The 15,369-nt window shown below is 47.4% G+C and overlaps 2 protein-coding genes and 1 long non-coding RNA gene across 4 annotated transcripts in view; 1 reads left to right on the top strand and 2 right to left on the bottom strand.

Moving 5' to 3' along the window:
* Positions 1–2,459, bottom strand: part of dock1 (dedicator of cytokinesis 1) — an 87,621-nt gene extending 85,162 nt beyond the window's left edge. For both annotated transcript variants that reach the window (XM_086016480.1, XM_086016481.1), the window contains exon 1: positions 2,245–2,459. In XM_086016480.1, coding sequence (XP_085872606.1) covers positions 2,245–2,287 — 43 coding nt within the window. In that variant the 5' untranslated portion in view covers positions 2,288–2,459. The remainder of the gene's footprint in view (positions 1–2,244) is intronic.
* A 1,478-nt stretch (positions 2,460–3,937) lies between these two features.
* LOC147128806 (uncharacterized) overlaps positions 3,938–15,369 on the bottom strand; it is a 47,830-nt gene continuing 36,398 nt past the window's right edge. The window contains exon 4 of the long non-coding RNA XR_015082552.1: positions 3,938–4,238. This is a non-coding gene — a long non-coding RNA (uncharacterized LOC147128806). The remainder of the gene's footprint in view (positions 4,239–15,369) is intronic.
* On the top strand, positions 4,520–14,779 carry c19h10orf90 (chromosome 19 C10orf90 homolog). Its single transcript, XM_086016492.1, has 12 exons — positions 4,520–4,662; positions 4,728–5,309; positions 6,582–6,648; positions 8,456–8,526; positions 9,830–10,076; positions 10,161–10,898; positions 11,425–11,577; positions 11,809–11,936; positions 12,969–13,134; positions 13,925–13,973; positions 14,067–14,157; positions 14,680–14,779. The coding sequence occupies exons 2-12, from the start codon at positions 4,773–4,775 to the stop codon at positions 14,716–14,718; spliced, it is 2,286 nt and encodes a 761-aa protein (XP_085872618.1). The 5' UTR covers positions 4,520–4,662; positions 4,728–4,772; the 3' UTR covers positions 14,719–14,779.

The following is a 15,369-nucleotide window of genomic DNA, read 5'->3' as shown; positions in this document are numbered from 1 at the left end:
ATTGCCGAAGAAAATAAGAAAAGAAAGTGTCAGGCGAGGCTGGGGGGGGGGTAGAATCCCGCTTTCGCGCAACCGGCCGCCTAATGGAAGTTGACAGTCGGGCGGTTCTGCTGTATTATCGTCACCGAGGCCCGTCTAAATTATGTAATGACGCCGGTCGACGTGGCTGAACTGTGTTTCACACCGCCACCGTGCACGCCGTTGGTCCATCTGTCAAGCCGGCAAAACAAGCACGGCGGGGCCACCTCAGCGCACAAAGCGAGGGCTGTTTGGATCAATACCGGCAAGGGAGCGGAGAGGGCTAGCGTTACACGCCGTCACACAGGTTCCTCTGCATCTTTTGCAGCCTTTGTCCAAAGGAGAATTGTGCTGGCCAGTCTCTTGAGTCGCCCCAAAGTTAAGCCCCGTTTACATGGCCTGTCAAAGATGGCATTTCCGCTAAAAATGCTATTATTGCGCTATTATCAATTGTGGTGCTGTGACGGTAAAAGAAGAGGAGCCTCAGAAGCAGTCGCTAACGGTAACCGGCACCACGATGAAATGCGGCAAGCCCGGACAGCCTTCTCCTTATTTCTTGTACCTGTAACGGACGGTGAGACGCGACGGAGGGCAAGCGTCACATCCGTCATGAGAAACAGCTCAAAGCTGATGATTTAAGACGCATGGCTCCAATTGTAGTGGTAAGACTTGAATTGCTACCATATTTGGTGGCCTCCTGCACTCAAGATTGCCTGCTTGGATGAAGGGCGATTTGTGACTTACGGTCTCAATGGGGGGGGGGGACTAAACTTCTCTCGGGTTCCAAATGAGCGCTGTCTCGAGTTGTCAGTGCCGCAGACAACCGCAACCACCAATCGGAAACACTAATCCCATCGCTCAACAGCAAGACTGACTGGCCAAAACAACACTGAGTCAGAGCTGCCAACCTACAGAAATTCACTTCCGCAACAATTTGTCTCAATTTCCATATATTTTTTTTAAATTACGCAAATGTAAACGTGGCAGTTACAGCAGTATATCATGTGGTAGGATACAAATAATTTGTCTGCTCAAAAACACTCATTACTCTTTAAACAATCACTAATAAAATAAGGTTTGTATTTTATAAAAGAATATAAAGTGGAGAGTGAAGTGACACGAGTGACAGGCGGCCAGGGGGGTGGCCAGGGGGGTTTGACTGTGGACCCCAAATGGCTAGCTACGGCCCTGGGCTGAGCCATCTGAAGCACGATTAGCACAACGCGTTGTGCATCGCTGTGACTGAGTCCAACCAACTTTGGAGCTTGTACTTACCTGGTCGAATATGAAGGTCCCGGGCCCGGCTGCTTCACGCCCTGCAGATGGGAAAGCCCTCCTAAGGAGTCCCCAAGTGTTTGAAGTGTTCATTCCATGTTTGTTTTTTAAAGATTCCACAAAAATTGCGACCCCTTGTTGATATAAATATATCGTGATTCACCCTTCTCCTCAACATATAAGAAACAATTTGATATGCTGCACAGGGTATCCTCCATATCAATTATTTTGGATCACTATCTTATGAGTATCTGTGACAATGATATCGCCAGATTATGATTCCCTCCTCCAGTCAAAATATTAACAAATCCGTCTGTTACAGAATACTCCGACAACCACAACAAAAGTCGCTGACAGTGCCAATCAAAAGTGAACATTATGAGTAGAATTAGTGATTCATCTCTGGCTCCGACTTTCATCTGTAAGCGAATATTGGTGTGATTTGTCACACTGGCGTGGACGTAACAATACAACTGCCTTGTTGAGGGAAGTCAAGGCAAGTGGGGCAGTGGAGTCAGAGCGCAAAAGTAACAAAAGAGACGTAGCAAAAGAAAGCAGAAATGAGACAAAGTTTGCGTTGTAAAAAATTGCCTCCAGGAAGCTCGAGTGGAAGAGTTTGGAAGCCGGGCGAGATCGACATCGAGGCCCCTCAGTCTGTCTGTGTGTCCGCACAGGAAACAGCAGACGAGGCGCGCCTCGAAACAATTCCCAGCGTCTTCCCCACCACTGCCACCGCGTAAATACAGAAAAATGTCCAGATATTCCACTTCAAAGGGCGCTGCCAACGTTCATCCCCAAAACTGACTCACACAGTCTCCGAACTGAAAGGAGAAGCCGAAGAGTGGCGGCCGCGCTCGGCTTCACTGTCCCTTCCCTTCCCTTCCCAAACTTGTTCAACGTGAAAGCTAAAAGGCGCTAACGATGGAGTTGCTGCTTTTGCTTTGTACTTACCAACGCCGTACTTTTCCTTCTTGGTGGGCACCCAGCGAGACATCCTCCGATCTCCTTCGCCCGTTTCCTCAAGGCCCCCCAGCCGAGACCTGGTCGCTCGCAAAACGCCCGACTTTTGATTCACTTTCGGCCGAGAGTTGAACAGCTACTCCGGGTAGCCATGTTTTTTTTTTTTTTTTTACCGCCGCTGACTGGAGGCTCCACCAGGGGGAACCACGGGAACTTTTTTTCCATCCTAAAAGCAGCAAAGGGCGAAAAGTGGTGGAATCTTTTTTATTTCACCGTTATTAAGCACACATCACTCCACTATATATGGATTTTACTAATTAGAAACAGCATCATTACCACAAATTGCTTTGGTCATGCGCACACCTAATCAAAATGGACATGGATACTTACATGTGATACTTATAAATCGGAGTTTCATTATAAAAACAAATGTGCGGTCCTCTGTTAATTTATGTGGGCTTACATAAAAAGTATATTCCTTCAAAATTCTCTAATCGCAAAACACGTTAGCGATCCAGCAGGCGTAGCAACATAAACCAATAGAATCGCTTGTCATCGATTTATTTTAGCTGTGTGAATGGAAAGTCATTAGTCACAAAAAGGCCGTACAAGAGCATTAGCAGACAAATACAAACCTAAAATAATAGATAAATGTTGACTTCATTTTTACCCATCATCTGTACATACAGCACCTGTTTTTGTCATTAAAGATGTTGCTATTCAATCAAAAATCTTGTAAATACTGTAAATTCTTCTACGATAGCCTAAGGTTTCACAACAAACGCTTATGTCGTTTCTTGTGAAACAATGATCATCGGGAGACATAAAAATCCCCAACTGTTGGTAGACTAGACAGGTGTATGATTCAATTGTGCGGTTTTAAGGTACTCCACCTCTTCGGCAGAGTTCGTTGGGTATTTATGCACACATTAGTCTCTGATGCTGTGTGAGGGCCCTCTCAATTATGCACCTCCCGCCTCGCCCACACCCCAGATGGCTAATGTTTTTTTGGGGTGCTCGTATTCCCTCGTAAAACAATACACAAGCTTTATGCGCTGTTGCGAGGAGGGAAAACATGCAAAGACAACAGCTTTACTGAGGTTAATATATGAGAGGAGATTAATTAAAGCAGTAAAATATATTCAGACCGCCAAAAGTCATTATAAAACGCACCTATACAGAACGCGTCTATGAAAATGCCAATGTATTACTGTTTAACTGTTATATTATTTATCTTACGTAGTTATTGGTGCAATGCGATTGCGGTTTATGGCGTATAATGAAAAACTATTTTTTTGTTGTTGTTTTGTACAAAAATGTTTGACTTTTGCTACCGCAGCTCTTTTGGCATTACAATGACGTTTCCAAACAAGTACAAAAGAAACCTTGTTTAATTCTGTTTCCTTGGAATCGCTGTGTTTATTATTTTTCTCACGGCAAATAAATCACATAACTCGGTCCCTGACCACGCCCAAGGGGTTGTGAATATAATCCCTCCCAAAACTCACTCAGTCGTGCCCCTGGAAAATTTGGGGAAACTCTTTGGAGAATTCACTGCGAGAAAAAGGGTTCCAGGACTCTTTCGTTGCTGCCTGCAGTTTTCGTGTTGAATGAAAAAAAGATGCAACTTACATTGCGTCATCTCAAATTCATTCCGCATGTTGCCTTCTTAGCATTTTCAGCAGAAGTGAAATCACTTTGAAGTCATTTGCATCCCCCTTTCAGTCTGTGGTGAAACACCGAATTTCAGGACGCGTCAAAGTGAAAACAATTCCTTTTTTTTTTTTTTTTAATTTATCTATTTTTTTAAAGATGACCCCGACGCCCTCAACCACTCATGCACTGAGCCGCGTCATGTGCATCCCTGTTGACTCTTACGACAGCCTTGCGAGGGTCACATGGCCCAGACGGAGGCTCCGGGACAAATGAGCCTCATCATCATCTGCCGATCACAAGATCCCTGGGACGGGCCCAGCTGGGGGATTCTACAAGGAAGACGGGTGGGGGTGAGCGTTATTTTGCTCTTAGGAAGTCACGGCATCACATTTATTAATTGTCTCACTCTTTATATGGCATCCCTGGCAACCCAAATGTTCCATGACAACACATTTTGTCGGTTGGAAAAAAAAAAAACATTCACTAAATAAGGATCTTTGGTTTGATCTCGAATCAACAAGTGCTTGATTTTTCCTCAAAGACCCCCCCCCCCCCCTTCTTGTATCTTCCCATCTCCCTCCCTTGTACTGGACGATCAGCCCTTGTGCTCAGTAACTCCTTTGTTTGGCTGAGCATCACTCTCACTGCTACATGACTGGAGACAGCGCCCTGTGGCACCTCGTTCATTGAAGACTTTGTGCATCTAACATACAAAGTAGGGCGCAAGCCAAATAGAAGGAGTGTCCACGTTCGGTAAGCATTGCTTTAGACAGTTGACACACGTCCTACTTGATCGAGGGTTTCCTCTTTGGTCACAGCCTGAAACCGGAGAGCCCGGAGTGGTTACCTGAGCCGCTGGAGGGATGACACTCCGAAGGCCAGCTGCTCACCTGCCGATGTGCTGGAGGAGATCCGGAGACGAGTCCCACTGGGAGACTCAGAGCTCCAAGGGGGAAAGTTTCGCCTCCGTCTCCCGCCGAGCCGCTCGGCCTCAGAGCGCCATCGAGGGCAGGCGGCTGGACGGCCGGCTCCAGCAATTCCACAGAATGCAGGGCGACGCTGATGCGGCGAGCCGGCCATCCGGTGACAGGGAACCAAGCGAGCGGAGCTGGAGACCGTACCGGACTCCCTCCTTCAGCGGGGTCTCGTCCTCCTGCGGCAACTTGACGGAAAGTTCTCCGGGCAGCCGGGAGTCGCTGCAAAGTGAGTTCTTTGTCCCGGTGGGGCGCAGGGGGAGTCTGGAAAGGGTTCATATTTCGCAGACGCCAAAAAAGGAGCAGTTCCAACTCGGTTACGTTGTGCCGGTGAAAACCGGCTGGCTGCCGATTCAACGAAGAGCGATGAAGGTGGAGGATTCGCAGGAGCAAAGACAAAGCGTTTCGCCGCACTCTGCTGCCCAGGTAAGGCAAAGGGCACCTAACGTCCAACTGACTCCCAGTCTTTCATAGCCCACATTGTCCTGAGTCATACCCTCAAGAGTTACTGTTTTTGTACCCTTGATCTGGGAACATAGCTGCACCTTTTTGATCCGGACAACTCTACAGTTAGATCAAAGTCCGATAATTTGCCTGAGAGGGTAGATTATTGACCCGTTTGGGCAGAGAAAGAGACTGCTGCTGTACCCACGTTTGTGACGATACACAATGTCCGAATGTGATGTCAGTACCCCTAGTTTTGAAAGTGTAGAATAGTCTTGGAAGTGGCTGGAGCTACCTTGATTCAAGAGTATGTATCTGTCTTTGAGCTAGACCACCTTTTTAAGCACATCTTTGTCAAGATTCCGTTCTGGTTTCCGGAGGATTTGCCACTGTGATCCTCTCTGGCTTTGTGATTCTCAGGCCTGCAAGTGCCAAGGTGAAATTGCCAAGTGGGGACTTAAAAAGAGAGAGAGAGAGAGAGAGAGAGAGAGAGCCACAGAGAGCTGTTTGTCATGAAGTCTTGGTGGCCCCCGGCGGCAACGCATCCTGTTGAAAAGAGCTTACTGTGCATTATTTCTAAATGTTTACGACTGCTTTGGAGCTTAGGTGTGAGAGTTTGCGCTTGTAGCCCTGAGAAAAAAAGCTACCGCCAGTTAATGTGCGGCAAATTCTTCCGGGGCGCTACCCGGTGAGTGACTCTGCAATTGATTGGTTGCTTTTCAGTAGCAACAGACTGGCCTCTTCTGATGGACAACGGCAACATTTGCCCCGTGACTCGCCGAATCCAAGTTTGAATGACCTTTTATTTATTCGCTATCCTTGAGAGCACATACAGACCTTTGACTAAGTGTGAAAGCTTGAGGAACAGACATTTTCCTTTTTTTGTTTTTTTTTTTTGGTCCCTCATGCTGTATTTTGGGATATGCTCAGTTCATTCGGCCTTGGCAGAGGGTTCACACTCAAGTCTTATTTCAGAATCGATTATATTGGTGGTCAAGATTTTCGATTGCTAAGTATTTTTTTCAAACTCTTAAAACGTCACTGGGTTTATTCTGGTTGGACCCGACTTGCCGATGTTTTAGCTTCACCGAGCACAAAAACGCCATGGAGCGGCGTGAATGCATGCTTGCATGTTTGGACTGTCCAGCCCTGGTTTTGGACAACTGAGTGCTTATCCCTTCACAGATTACGATCCATTATATCATACGGTGTGTTTTCCTGTGTGGCTAATTTCTTTTCAAATGTGACTTCTAGGTGAAACTGAAACAACCTATCACGCCAACGTTTCTGAAGAGTCGCGGAACGGTCAGCCTGCACCAAGGTTTGTGCTCATCCCGTCGCCGGTCCTGGAACAGGAACGCATTTCAAGGCTGACATAGCACACAGGTTGCCTTCCTCTAATCAGCATCGGCCGCCCCTTTTCCCAAATGTCCCAAAACTGAACGGACTGGGTGATGAAAAAGAATCCAGTTCATTTGGAGAGCAGCTGCTGCCCATTGTGGCGTCACGGCCGCTCGGGCGGGATTGCGTTTGACGGAGACGAGGCTCTACTGGCCTGGAAAATGTAACAAAAAGAGATAGGGACCTAGCGGCGGAAAGATAAGACCAGATGTAGACCGATTGGAGACGGAGCCCTCCCCCTGCTAATCTTTGAGCATGGCGGTCCTTCACTCGGCCGCCTTTATCCCGGGTTTGATCCCTCAACCCCGTCCTTGTTTATACATCGATTATGCCGTCAAGATCCCAGAGCCGCTTGCAGGGAATCCAAGTAATCCATCGTTGGCGGCTGGAAACACGGATATAAGCACAGTTGAAAGAAGGCTCAAGATAATCAATAGTGAGGTGAATCACAGGTATCGCCTTGGCAAAACTAGTTGATTATATACACAATATCACCCTAGCGGCCATATGAACTGTTTTGCCATCTGAGAGAACGGGGTTTTTTTTTTGTATGGAATGAATCCATTTGAAACGGTTCATCAATGTTTAAGGGGTGTGCCTACCATGCTCTATATCGGCGGCCCCTGACCATTTTTTTTTTTTGTTTGCACTATGTACGGCTTTCACAGAGACATATGCTGATGGACGGGCATAAAAACAGACAAAATCAAATGATTAAATCAACAACTCACTCAAGGAGTCAGTCCCATCTAAAAAAAAAAACGACAAATGCCTGTCAGGCAGAGAAATGATTTTAAGCGGAGTCTCAAGCGATGGCATCAAAAAAGACAAGTCTTCCCGTTCGCTGGCCAATTTTCACCGTGTGCCCCCCACGTTCTCTTTAGCTAAAGCTTATCGGGCCATCAGCGTGAGGAATAGATTGTGAGGATGGGCACTAATGCCGCTGGAGATTCTTCAGGGACACAGATTAGTCTGCTGCCTTTTTGGGGGGGGTTTTGTTTTGTTGCCGAGACACAAATGAGACATCGGGTGAGTCAGATGGAACGCGGCGAGGCACTTTCCCGTCTGGCAGCATCTCGGAAAACACATTATTTGTGTTTTTCTTGCCGCAATCACATTTTGCAAAAGTGGTGCCATTTCAAAACTTGTCTCCCGCGGAAATGAGAACGGCTGCGGATCATCTCCAAAGCGTTCAGGAGCCAGGCGAGGATGCGGGGGCTATCCCCAAATCGTCGCCATGGCAACAGAAGCAGCTGCAGATGGAAGTACGACAATCTTTAGTTGTTGTTGTTTTTTTTCAAAGTTTTGGGTCCACGGCTTTCTTAAAGCTCCTCCTAGTGGAGATTTTTTGCCCTCATATTTCTGATATCACGTGTACCCCTAAAGAAACCCCTAAAAACGGCCAAATTCAGAGGGGAAAAAAAAAGGTCATGTTACAATAACATAGAAAAAAAAGTTGTCTCAAAAGAGTAATGTTGTTGTTTAAAAAAAAAAGGTTATTGCTTCTCATTTTGCTGAGCCTGGGGCCCCGGAATGAGAAACGCTGCTCTAAAGTGGTGCTGCGTTCACTTTTCCAAGCTAAGTTCCATTATTGACAGTGTCAACATTGTCACTGTGCGTGCGAGGTAAGCCAAACATGCGTGTGTTGTGCGTATGCGTCGGACAGAGAAGGAGGAGAACGTGTTGTCAGCGTTTGTTTTGCCTTGATACACTTTGCGCGACTGTAGATGGCCAAGCGGAGAGGAGTCAGCGCAGGACCTGGCAGACTCCCGAGCGGTCGCCGCCCGTCATCAAACAGGTAGCTGACACACGTGTCTGTGCGTTTCCCCCCCCCCCCCCGCCCCCCCGAGTCAATATGGATTTGGTGAAACCGCAGAAGAGCGCGCTTGTCACCTTGAAGGACACTGACTTCATTCCGACAAAGTCAAAGCTGTTCTCAAAGTGATGTTTGGAGTAAAGAAAAGCCGTTTGTTTGTTGACACATTTCGATCGACGTAATTTCCCGTAATTTTAGTGTCACTCCGACTTCATGTTCGTTACTGCGCCGGCTAGCTAAAATAAAAATAGATGGTAGTTACTGCATGTTTCTAAATTAAGTGTTAGAAAGGGGTCCTGAAGTTCACCTCTTGTGCAGACGGTACCATTTTTTTTTTCAGATAAATTTCATTTCATTTGTTGTTCCTATTGAAACGCTCTATTTGAGGCGAAAAACGTTGTTCTTCTGCTACGTAGCTAGTGATGGGCGAGTAGCAACGGCAGGTGTCATATCGCCCCAATACCGGCCTTATTTTAAGGTATCGGCTACTCATGGAGGCTGTCGATACCAGCCACTGATACTCAAGGCAGAATAAATTGGACATCAAGTAAGTCCTCCTCTGCAGTAGTTGGCGCTATGCTGTGACAGTTTGGCACGTTGGCCAATCTTCTGCGTTCGCAGTTCTTTGTCACTGCGTGAAATGAAGTTCTGTATATCAAAAGTACGAGTACGCAATACCGTCACGCAATAGCTGGTTGTGCACTTTTCCTGCTCTGTAGCCCACGCGGTCGACGGCGCGCCACCATTCGTTACTGTTCCCGTTCCTGATGACATTTTAGATACTAACCAAGCAGTGCATTTGTTTTTGTCAAATTCTCGTCGCAACGAGCGGCATACAAAGGGCAAAAGCCCCCCACTAACCGGGACGCGGCGCATCAGTATTCGTATCCTCCGCGCGACAAACGCTAAACGGCGTCAGAAGCCTCTAAAGACGTGCGGCTCTTTTGCTTCCCGGCCTCTTCATTGAGGCTGGAGTCTCATTGTTATTCTGCGAGGCAGAAGTCGCAGACGCCGCGCGCCGCACGGCCCTCGCTCGCTGCCTCCGTGGCTGGCGGCGCATTGACTGCGTCCGGCCCACAGTCATCTGACTGGAGAATAAACAGCAAAAGCCCTGAAGGAAAGCAAGGCAGCTGACCCGCTAGTTGCAAAAAGCAGTCACGCAGTCAAGACCTCCCGCTTCATTCATTTCACGACGGCGTTTTTCTGAAGGGTAGGCTTTGGTGTGTTGCACGGCGTCAAGACACGGTCTGAAACTAGTTTCAGTCACTTGCAATCTCATTGACAGGTGCTAGACAAACAAAGCTGCGCTGCTAATGAGCAGGGAAGGTCTGGAATCTGGAAAGCGCTGAGAAGAGGCTGGAATAGTAACAGGCCGTCGGGGACTCGAGCCGGTCGACCTCCGACGGAGATCTCCTCGGACCCGCACGAGGAGTCCCCTCGGGTCAGAAGAAGCAGAGTCGAGGAGCGCCCACGGAGTCCTCGGAGAGCCGAGTTTGGCCGACCTGTGCGGCGATGGTACTGTAGTTCTCCTGGTAAGTATCCGGTCTTCCACATGAAGAAACTTCAATTATCTGTCAAAAGACGTTCCTGTCCCTGTTCAAATATTCCGCCATTAGACTCCCGCAGGGAGCCGACCAGAGTAGAGGAACCCCTGCTATGTAGTCCACCGGCAACTTCCCCCGAGTACAAGGCGAACGATATCTACCGGAGGGCGAGCGGCGGTGCGCCCGTGACGCCCCCCTGCCAACCGTACCGGCGCCACAGCTTACAGCCGGCGCACATCCAGACCACGTCGGCGCCCGCCACTCTCGTCACTGGCACCAAGGTGGGATTGTCGTCCATCACCATCTGCAGCCGCAAAGTCAACCGCTCGGCCAGTCTCACCACGTCGGACAGGCCTCCCGGCCACGGCGCCGACCCTCGGACCGCCCATCGCATGGAGCCCAGGAAGGCCACCATCGTCAAAGTGACCGAGCGGCGGACCAGCGTCAGCTCGGCGCCCGTGAGCCTCCCGAGAAAGGCCACGATCATCAAAGTCACCGAGCATAGGGGGAGCTACGGTCCGGGGACTCAGACTCAGAGGTGCGGGAACAGCTTCGCGATGGATCGCAAAGAAAACGGGACACACCTGGAAAGACCGAGCGACGTGGAGGCTGTAACGACGTCTCCAGTACAAAATGGCCAGCCTGCTCCCGCCGGGTTGGCTGCACAAATGGCCAAGCCAGCGGCGGTCAGGAAATGGAGCTTGGGGCTCCCTCAGGAGACCTTTCAGGAAAGCCCAAAGAAAGAGCACCGGGAGGCGTTTGGCGCCAGGTGGAGCTCCACGCCATGCCTCACCCTCATTCAAACTCCGGGTAGGTTTGACAGGCCGCTTTTGTGTCGGCGCTTTTTTTCCACGCATGTTCAGAGGCTGCCGAGGCCTAAAAATACAGCCCGTCTTGCTGTTCAACACTCCAGGGCCTGATTTCTTTCACTATCTGACTGACTCCATTTTATCACCCGCGTCCTTCCTTTATCTGCTGCGATTTTGGCCCCGGTGTTACTCGGCGCCCAGCTGGCTGGCGACTCGTCCAGGGTCTGCTCTGGCCCACCGCAAAGTCAGACGGATGCAAATCAAAGCGGCCTCATCAGCGGCCTAAACCGACCATCACTCTTCAGTTGCCATCGCATACCGCTTGTGTAATTTCCTTGTGCAAATATTGCGACTTGAAGGTCCTCGCTCGTGTCCTTGAGGGGGAAAGATGTTAGTCAGCATGATGTCCTCGCACTAACAAATCTGTTTGATTATGCAAAACAAGCAGCAGGAGCGAGCGAGCGTGTTGCACACTCACAATGTGCGCTGAATAAATATTCCTTTGCTTTGCTCGCAACGCATTGCAGACCCTCACCAGTCCCCGGAGGAAGTCCTGGCCCGAAATGCGGCCGCCATCATCGCCAACATCAAACTACAAAGGCAGCTCAGTAAGAAAAAAACATCGCCCTGCAGTCCGGAGGGGGATTCCGCCGCCTCCCCCCAGGGAAATTCAGGGGCAGGTATTATTACCCCTCAAACGTAATAATCACTTCCCACCCTTATTAAACATTGATCTCGGTCACGATGACCTGAAAATGTTGCCAACGCCGCAGTTCCGCTTTCAGAGCCGCCGCCTTTGATTGAATCCGATGGCCCGGCGTGGCCCGCGGGGCCGCGCGACGACGGCGGCCGCCGCGCCCGCCGGCCGTGTGTAACTGAAAGTGAGAAGGATGTGACTCTCTCTGCTTCAGCGGCGGCGACAGACGGGGGGCAATTCACAAAGGCGCACAGCAGCGTTCCCAACGGGGATGAGCCTCGTGCTCGAGCCGAGGCGCCCGCCGCTGACCTTCAAAAATCACGTCACGCTGTTTCTCTGCAGGTGAGAATGTCACAAAACATGTTTAGGGTCATCTTGGCTATTTTGGGGGGGGGTCTTTCAAAAGTGAACTGGTCCGACTGACTTGCAACGCGCCATATGGAGCGAGGAGTGCCAATTTTGATGACTCGACGTAAAACAAAATGTTTGAATATGAGGTCGAAAGCGTGAAAAGAAGAAAAAAAAGGCCCCCATTTTTTTCCAATAGAGACAGATTCGAAGAATTTCACGGCCCCAGAGTTTTTTCTAGTACTGATACAGAAACTTCTCTGTGCAGTTTGGTAGATCCCCACTGCCGCCCAAAATAAGTTGTGTGTGTTTGTGTCAAGCTATTTATTAGTCACTAAAATATGTACACTATTTGTGCATGGAATGAACAAAAGACAGAAAAACACGCTTTGGCTGACTAACTTATTTCATCAGTTTCTTTGGCCCGACACGTATAACAGTTTTCTAGTATCATTGTGTTTTTGTTTAAAATGTTTCATTTTTCCCCCCCATAAAATGTAGTCTGATTCCTAGTTTTATATTTTGTCAGCACAATAGCCTAAGTGGTTTTGCGCTGAGGCCAAAGCCATGTCTAATGTCATATTATTGTTTTGGCGCCATCTCGTGGCATCCTGGCGTTTGACAGTGAGAGGAAGCGCTTCGCTTCGTCAGGCCATAACCTTGTCAAACAGAAAATATGTGCTTCGCTGCCATCTTGTGGCCTGTGTAGGAAATTACAAGGGCTCGGTCCTTCCTACTAGACTGCAGAGAACCTGGTTTGGGATTCGACTTCAACGTCAGCATTTTATCAGCTTTTAAATCAAAGGTCCGGGCAAAACATGAAGCTGTCTGCCCCAAAGAACAAAACACTGGAAATAGAAATATGTGCCGCTAGCCTATTTTGCTCATTCTCCGAGTTTTTAGTCATCCACAAAATGGAATCACACGCGGCTTATTTATAGAGTTGCTGTGTGGGGAATATCCCGAGGCGATGTGGGGGGAGGACGCGTTTTGTCGAGGAGAAAACTAGTATTTGGCTGTGTGCAGGAAGCGCTGCGGAGGTCCAGGCCGCGCTTCATCGCTCGCTCGCAGGAGCGCGTGCAGAAGCTGGCGAGGAGGACCCAAGAGAGGAAGGAGCGCAACAGAGCTGCAGGCCCGCAAACGCTCGCGACTCGCACGCCAAGACGAGCTCAACAGGCCCGCTCCGTCAACGGTAACAAGAAGACCAAATAACAGCGACTCGTAAAGCCTGCCTTGTTCTTTTTTTTTTTTTTTTTTTTTTTTTTTTTTTAAATCAACATTTATGGACGCTATAATACTTGGCAACTCGTTAATATGCCAACGTCGAGTACTTTGTGTCTTTTGTATAGAAATTCATAAGCGTTAATGTTACATTAGATGAGGAAATAAAGCGGCTAACCCCCTACAAGGTGGAAAGTATTAACTCGTAAAGTGTGCTTTGTATTCAAACATAAAGTCGCCACTTTGGACAGTTAGTAACTCATTATCATGCCAGGATGCTGGGAATTACATCAAGTAATTTGTGGGGTATTTTTGCATTGGACAATTAACCAGTTTTAATGTGCATTAAAAGAGAAAATGAAACGATAGGGCTGATGGCTCAAAAACGGAGGTTTGTCGAAAAAACCAAAACGTTTTGGACACCATCATTCTTAGTAACTCATTTGCCATGCAACTGGGAAATACACAAATTGACTTTTGAGTAAGAAAAGCGTCATTTTCATCAATACAGCTGGTTTTATTTACCTTATAGGCAAAACATACAGTGATGCTCTGGGAAGCATTTCCAGTAAAGATGTGCTTACTGCTATCTTGTGGCCATTGTGGAACACTACAACAGCACGATATCTACTGCGGCATTTTTTAAATATAGTTTTGTGCATTTAAGGATATTGTTCACATTTATAGAACGTTAGATTAACATTTAGAGGTGTTAATACGATACATTATCAAACTATAAATGTATACATTTTTTTTTCTAGATAATCTGCTCAAATCCAGAGAGGGAGCCAAGGAGCTCAAATCAAATCGGTCAGTAATTTGTGATGTACGCATTAAATATGAAGGTAATATTGTATTGGAAAAATGTTGACTTCTTTTTCCCCCCCCATTTCTCTATGCCAGGCCACAAACAGATATGAAGAGGCGAAAAGAGGAAGAGAAGAAGAAGAAGGCCTGTTTGACCAACAGACAGCGAGTGGAGCTTTTCAAAAAGGTAAAAAAAAAAAAAAAAAAAAAGTATCTTTCTTTTTTATTTAAAAAACGTTTTGGCAGCAGAGTGGACTAGTGGTAAGCAGGTCTGCCTCGCAATGTAGTTAGTGTTTTCAATTATTTATTAATTGCTCTTTTTTTTGTGTGTATTATTTTCCACTAGAGGGCAGTCTTGCCTCACATTTTGCCAGAATTTAAAGCCACAAAGCCATTTTTGATGAAACAAAGCTCCTATGTATGTGGTTGACATTAATTTTAGAGTCTGCTCTTAGTAGCATCCCATATCAATTATATTTATGTGTTTTGACCTCCTGCCCTGCACTTCCTGTCCCTCCACTGTGGATTGTGTGTCTTATTTTGTCCACAGTGGAACAAAGGTGTCCATTATTGTGCTTGGGGATGTGTTGAGAGTTGCTTCAAATATTTCAGCTCAACAACGCAATACTCTTGCTCTCATTAGTTTGGATGAATGCACCCAATTTTATGTCCAGTGTTGCTGTAAGTGTTCATATTTTTTGTTTTCTAGAAACTTTTGGATCAGATTCTACACAGGAGCAGCAATTGAATGGCGACTGACGGGAATGTAACTTTTTGTGTCAGTGATGATAATAAAAAAATAATAATCATTTTTGTTACATGGCAAAAGATCACCTCATTACCTACAAATCAACCATGGTTCTTCATTGACTTTTGTGTCAGTCTGTGATGAACTTGTGTTTAGCGGAGAATCATCAAAATGTGCGGCCAAAAGGCCATAGACAGGCTAACGACAGCATCGGCATTGCAGTGTTATAGCACACAAACAGTGCAGCAACACAGGTAGACACTATGACAATACTCACATGCATATATTCTTTATCCTCTCTGAAAATGACTAACTGCAGCTTGCTGAGGCCTGTCTACATGCACTGTGAACCCGTTCATCCGTATTATACCGCCCCCAGGTGGCCATGGCTCACACACCAGAAAGAGCAGCACAATATCCATTTAAATTGCAGCAAAAAGGTGCTCAAAATGGTTCAAATCCTTTAAATTCCGTATTATGATGTCATTATTGTCCGATTTTAAGTACCATATTATGAGTGCTACTTTCCTTTATTTAAAAGCACATCTGCTTGACTATGTCTACTTGATTACGAGTCACCAGTGCCATGGAGCATTGTTGTACGGCGTTTGTGGCGCAAAGCAGACAGCCATCCCGTGGCGGCGGCAGTGC

Source organism: Filicampus tigris, chromosome 19 (assembly GCF_054856515.1).
Source record: "Filicampus tigris isolate MCC_2025a chromosome 19, RoL_Ftig_1.0, whole genome shotgun sequence".
Taxonomy (NCBI): Eukaryota; Metazoa; Chordata; class Actinopteri; order Syngnathiformes; family Syngnathidae; genus Filicampus; species Filicampus tigris.
This window is presented reverse-complemented; position numbering and strand designations above follow the sequence as displayed.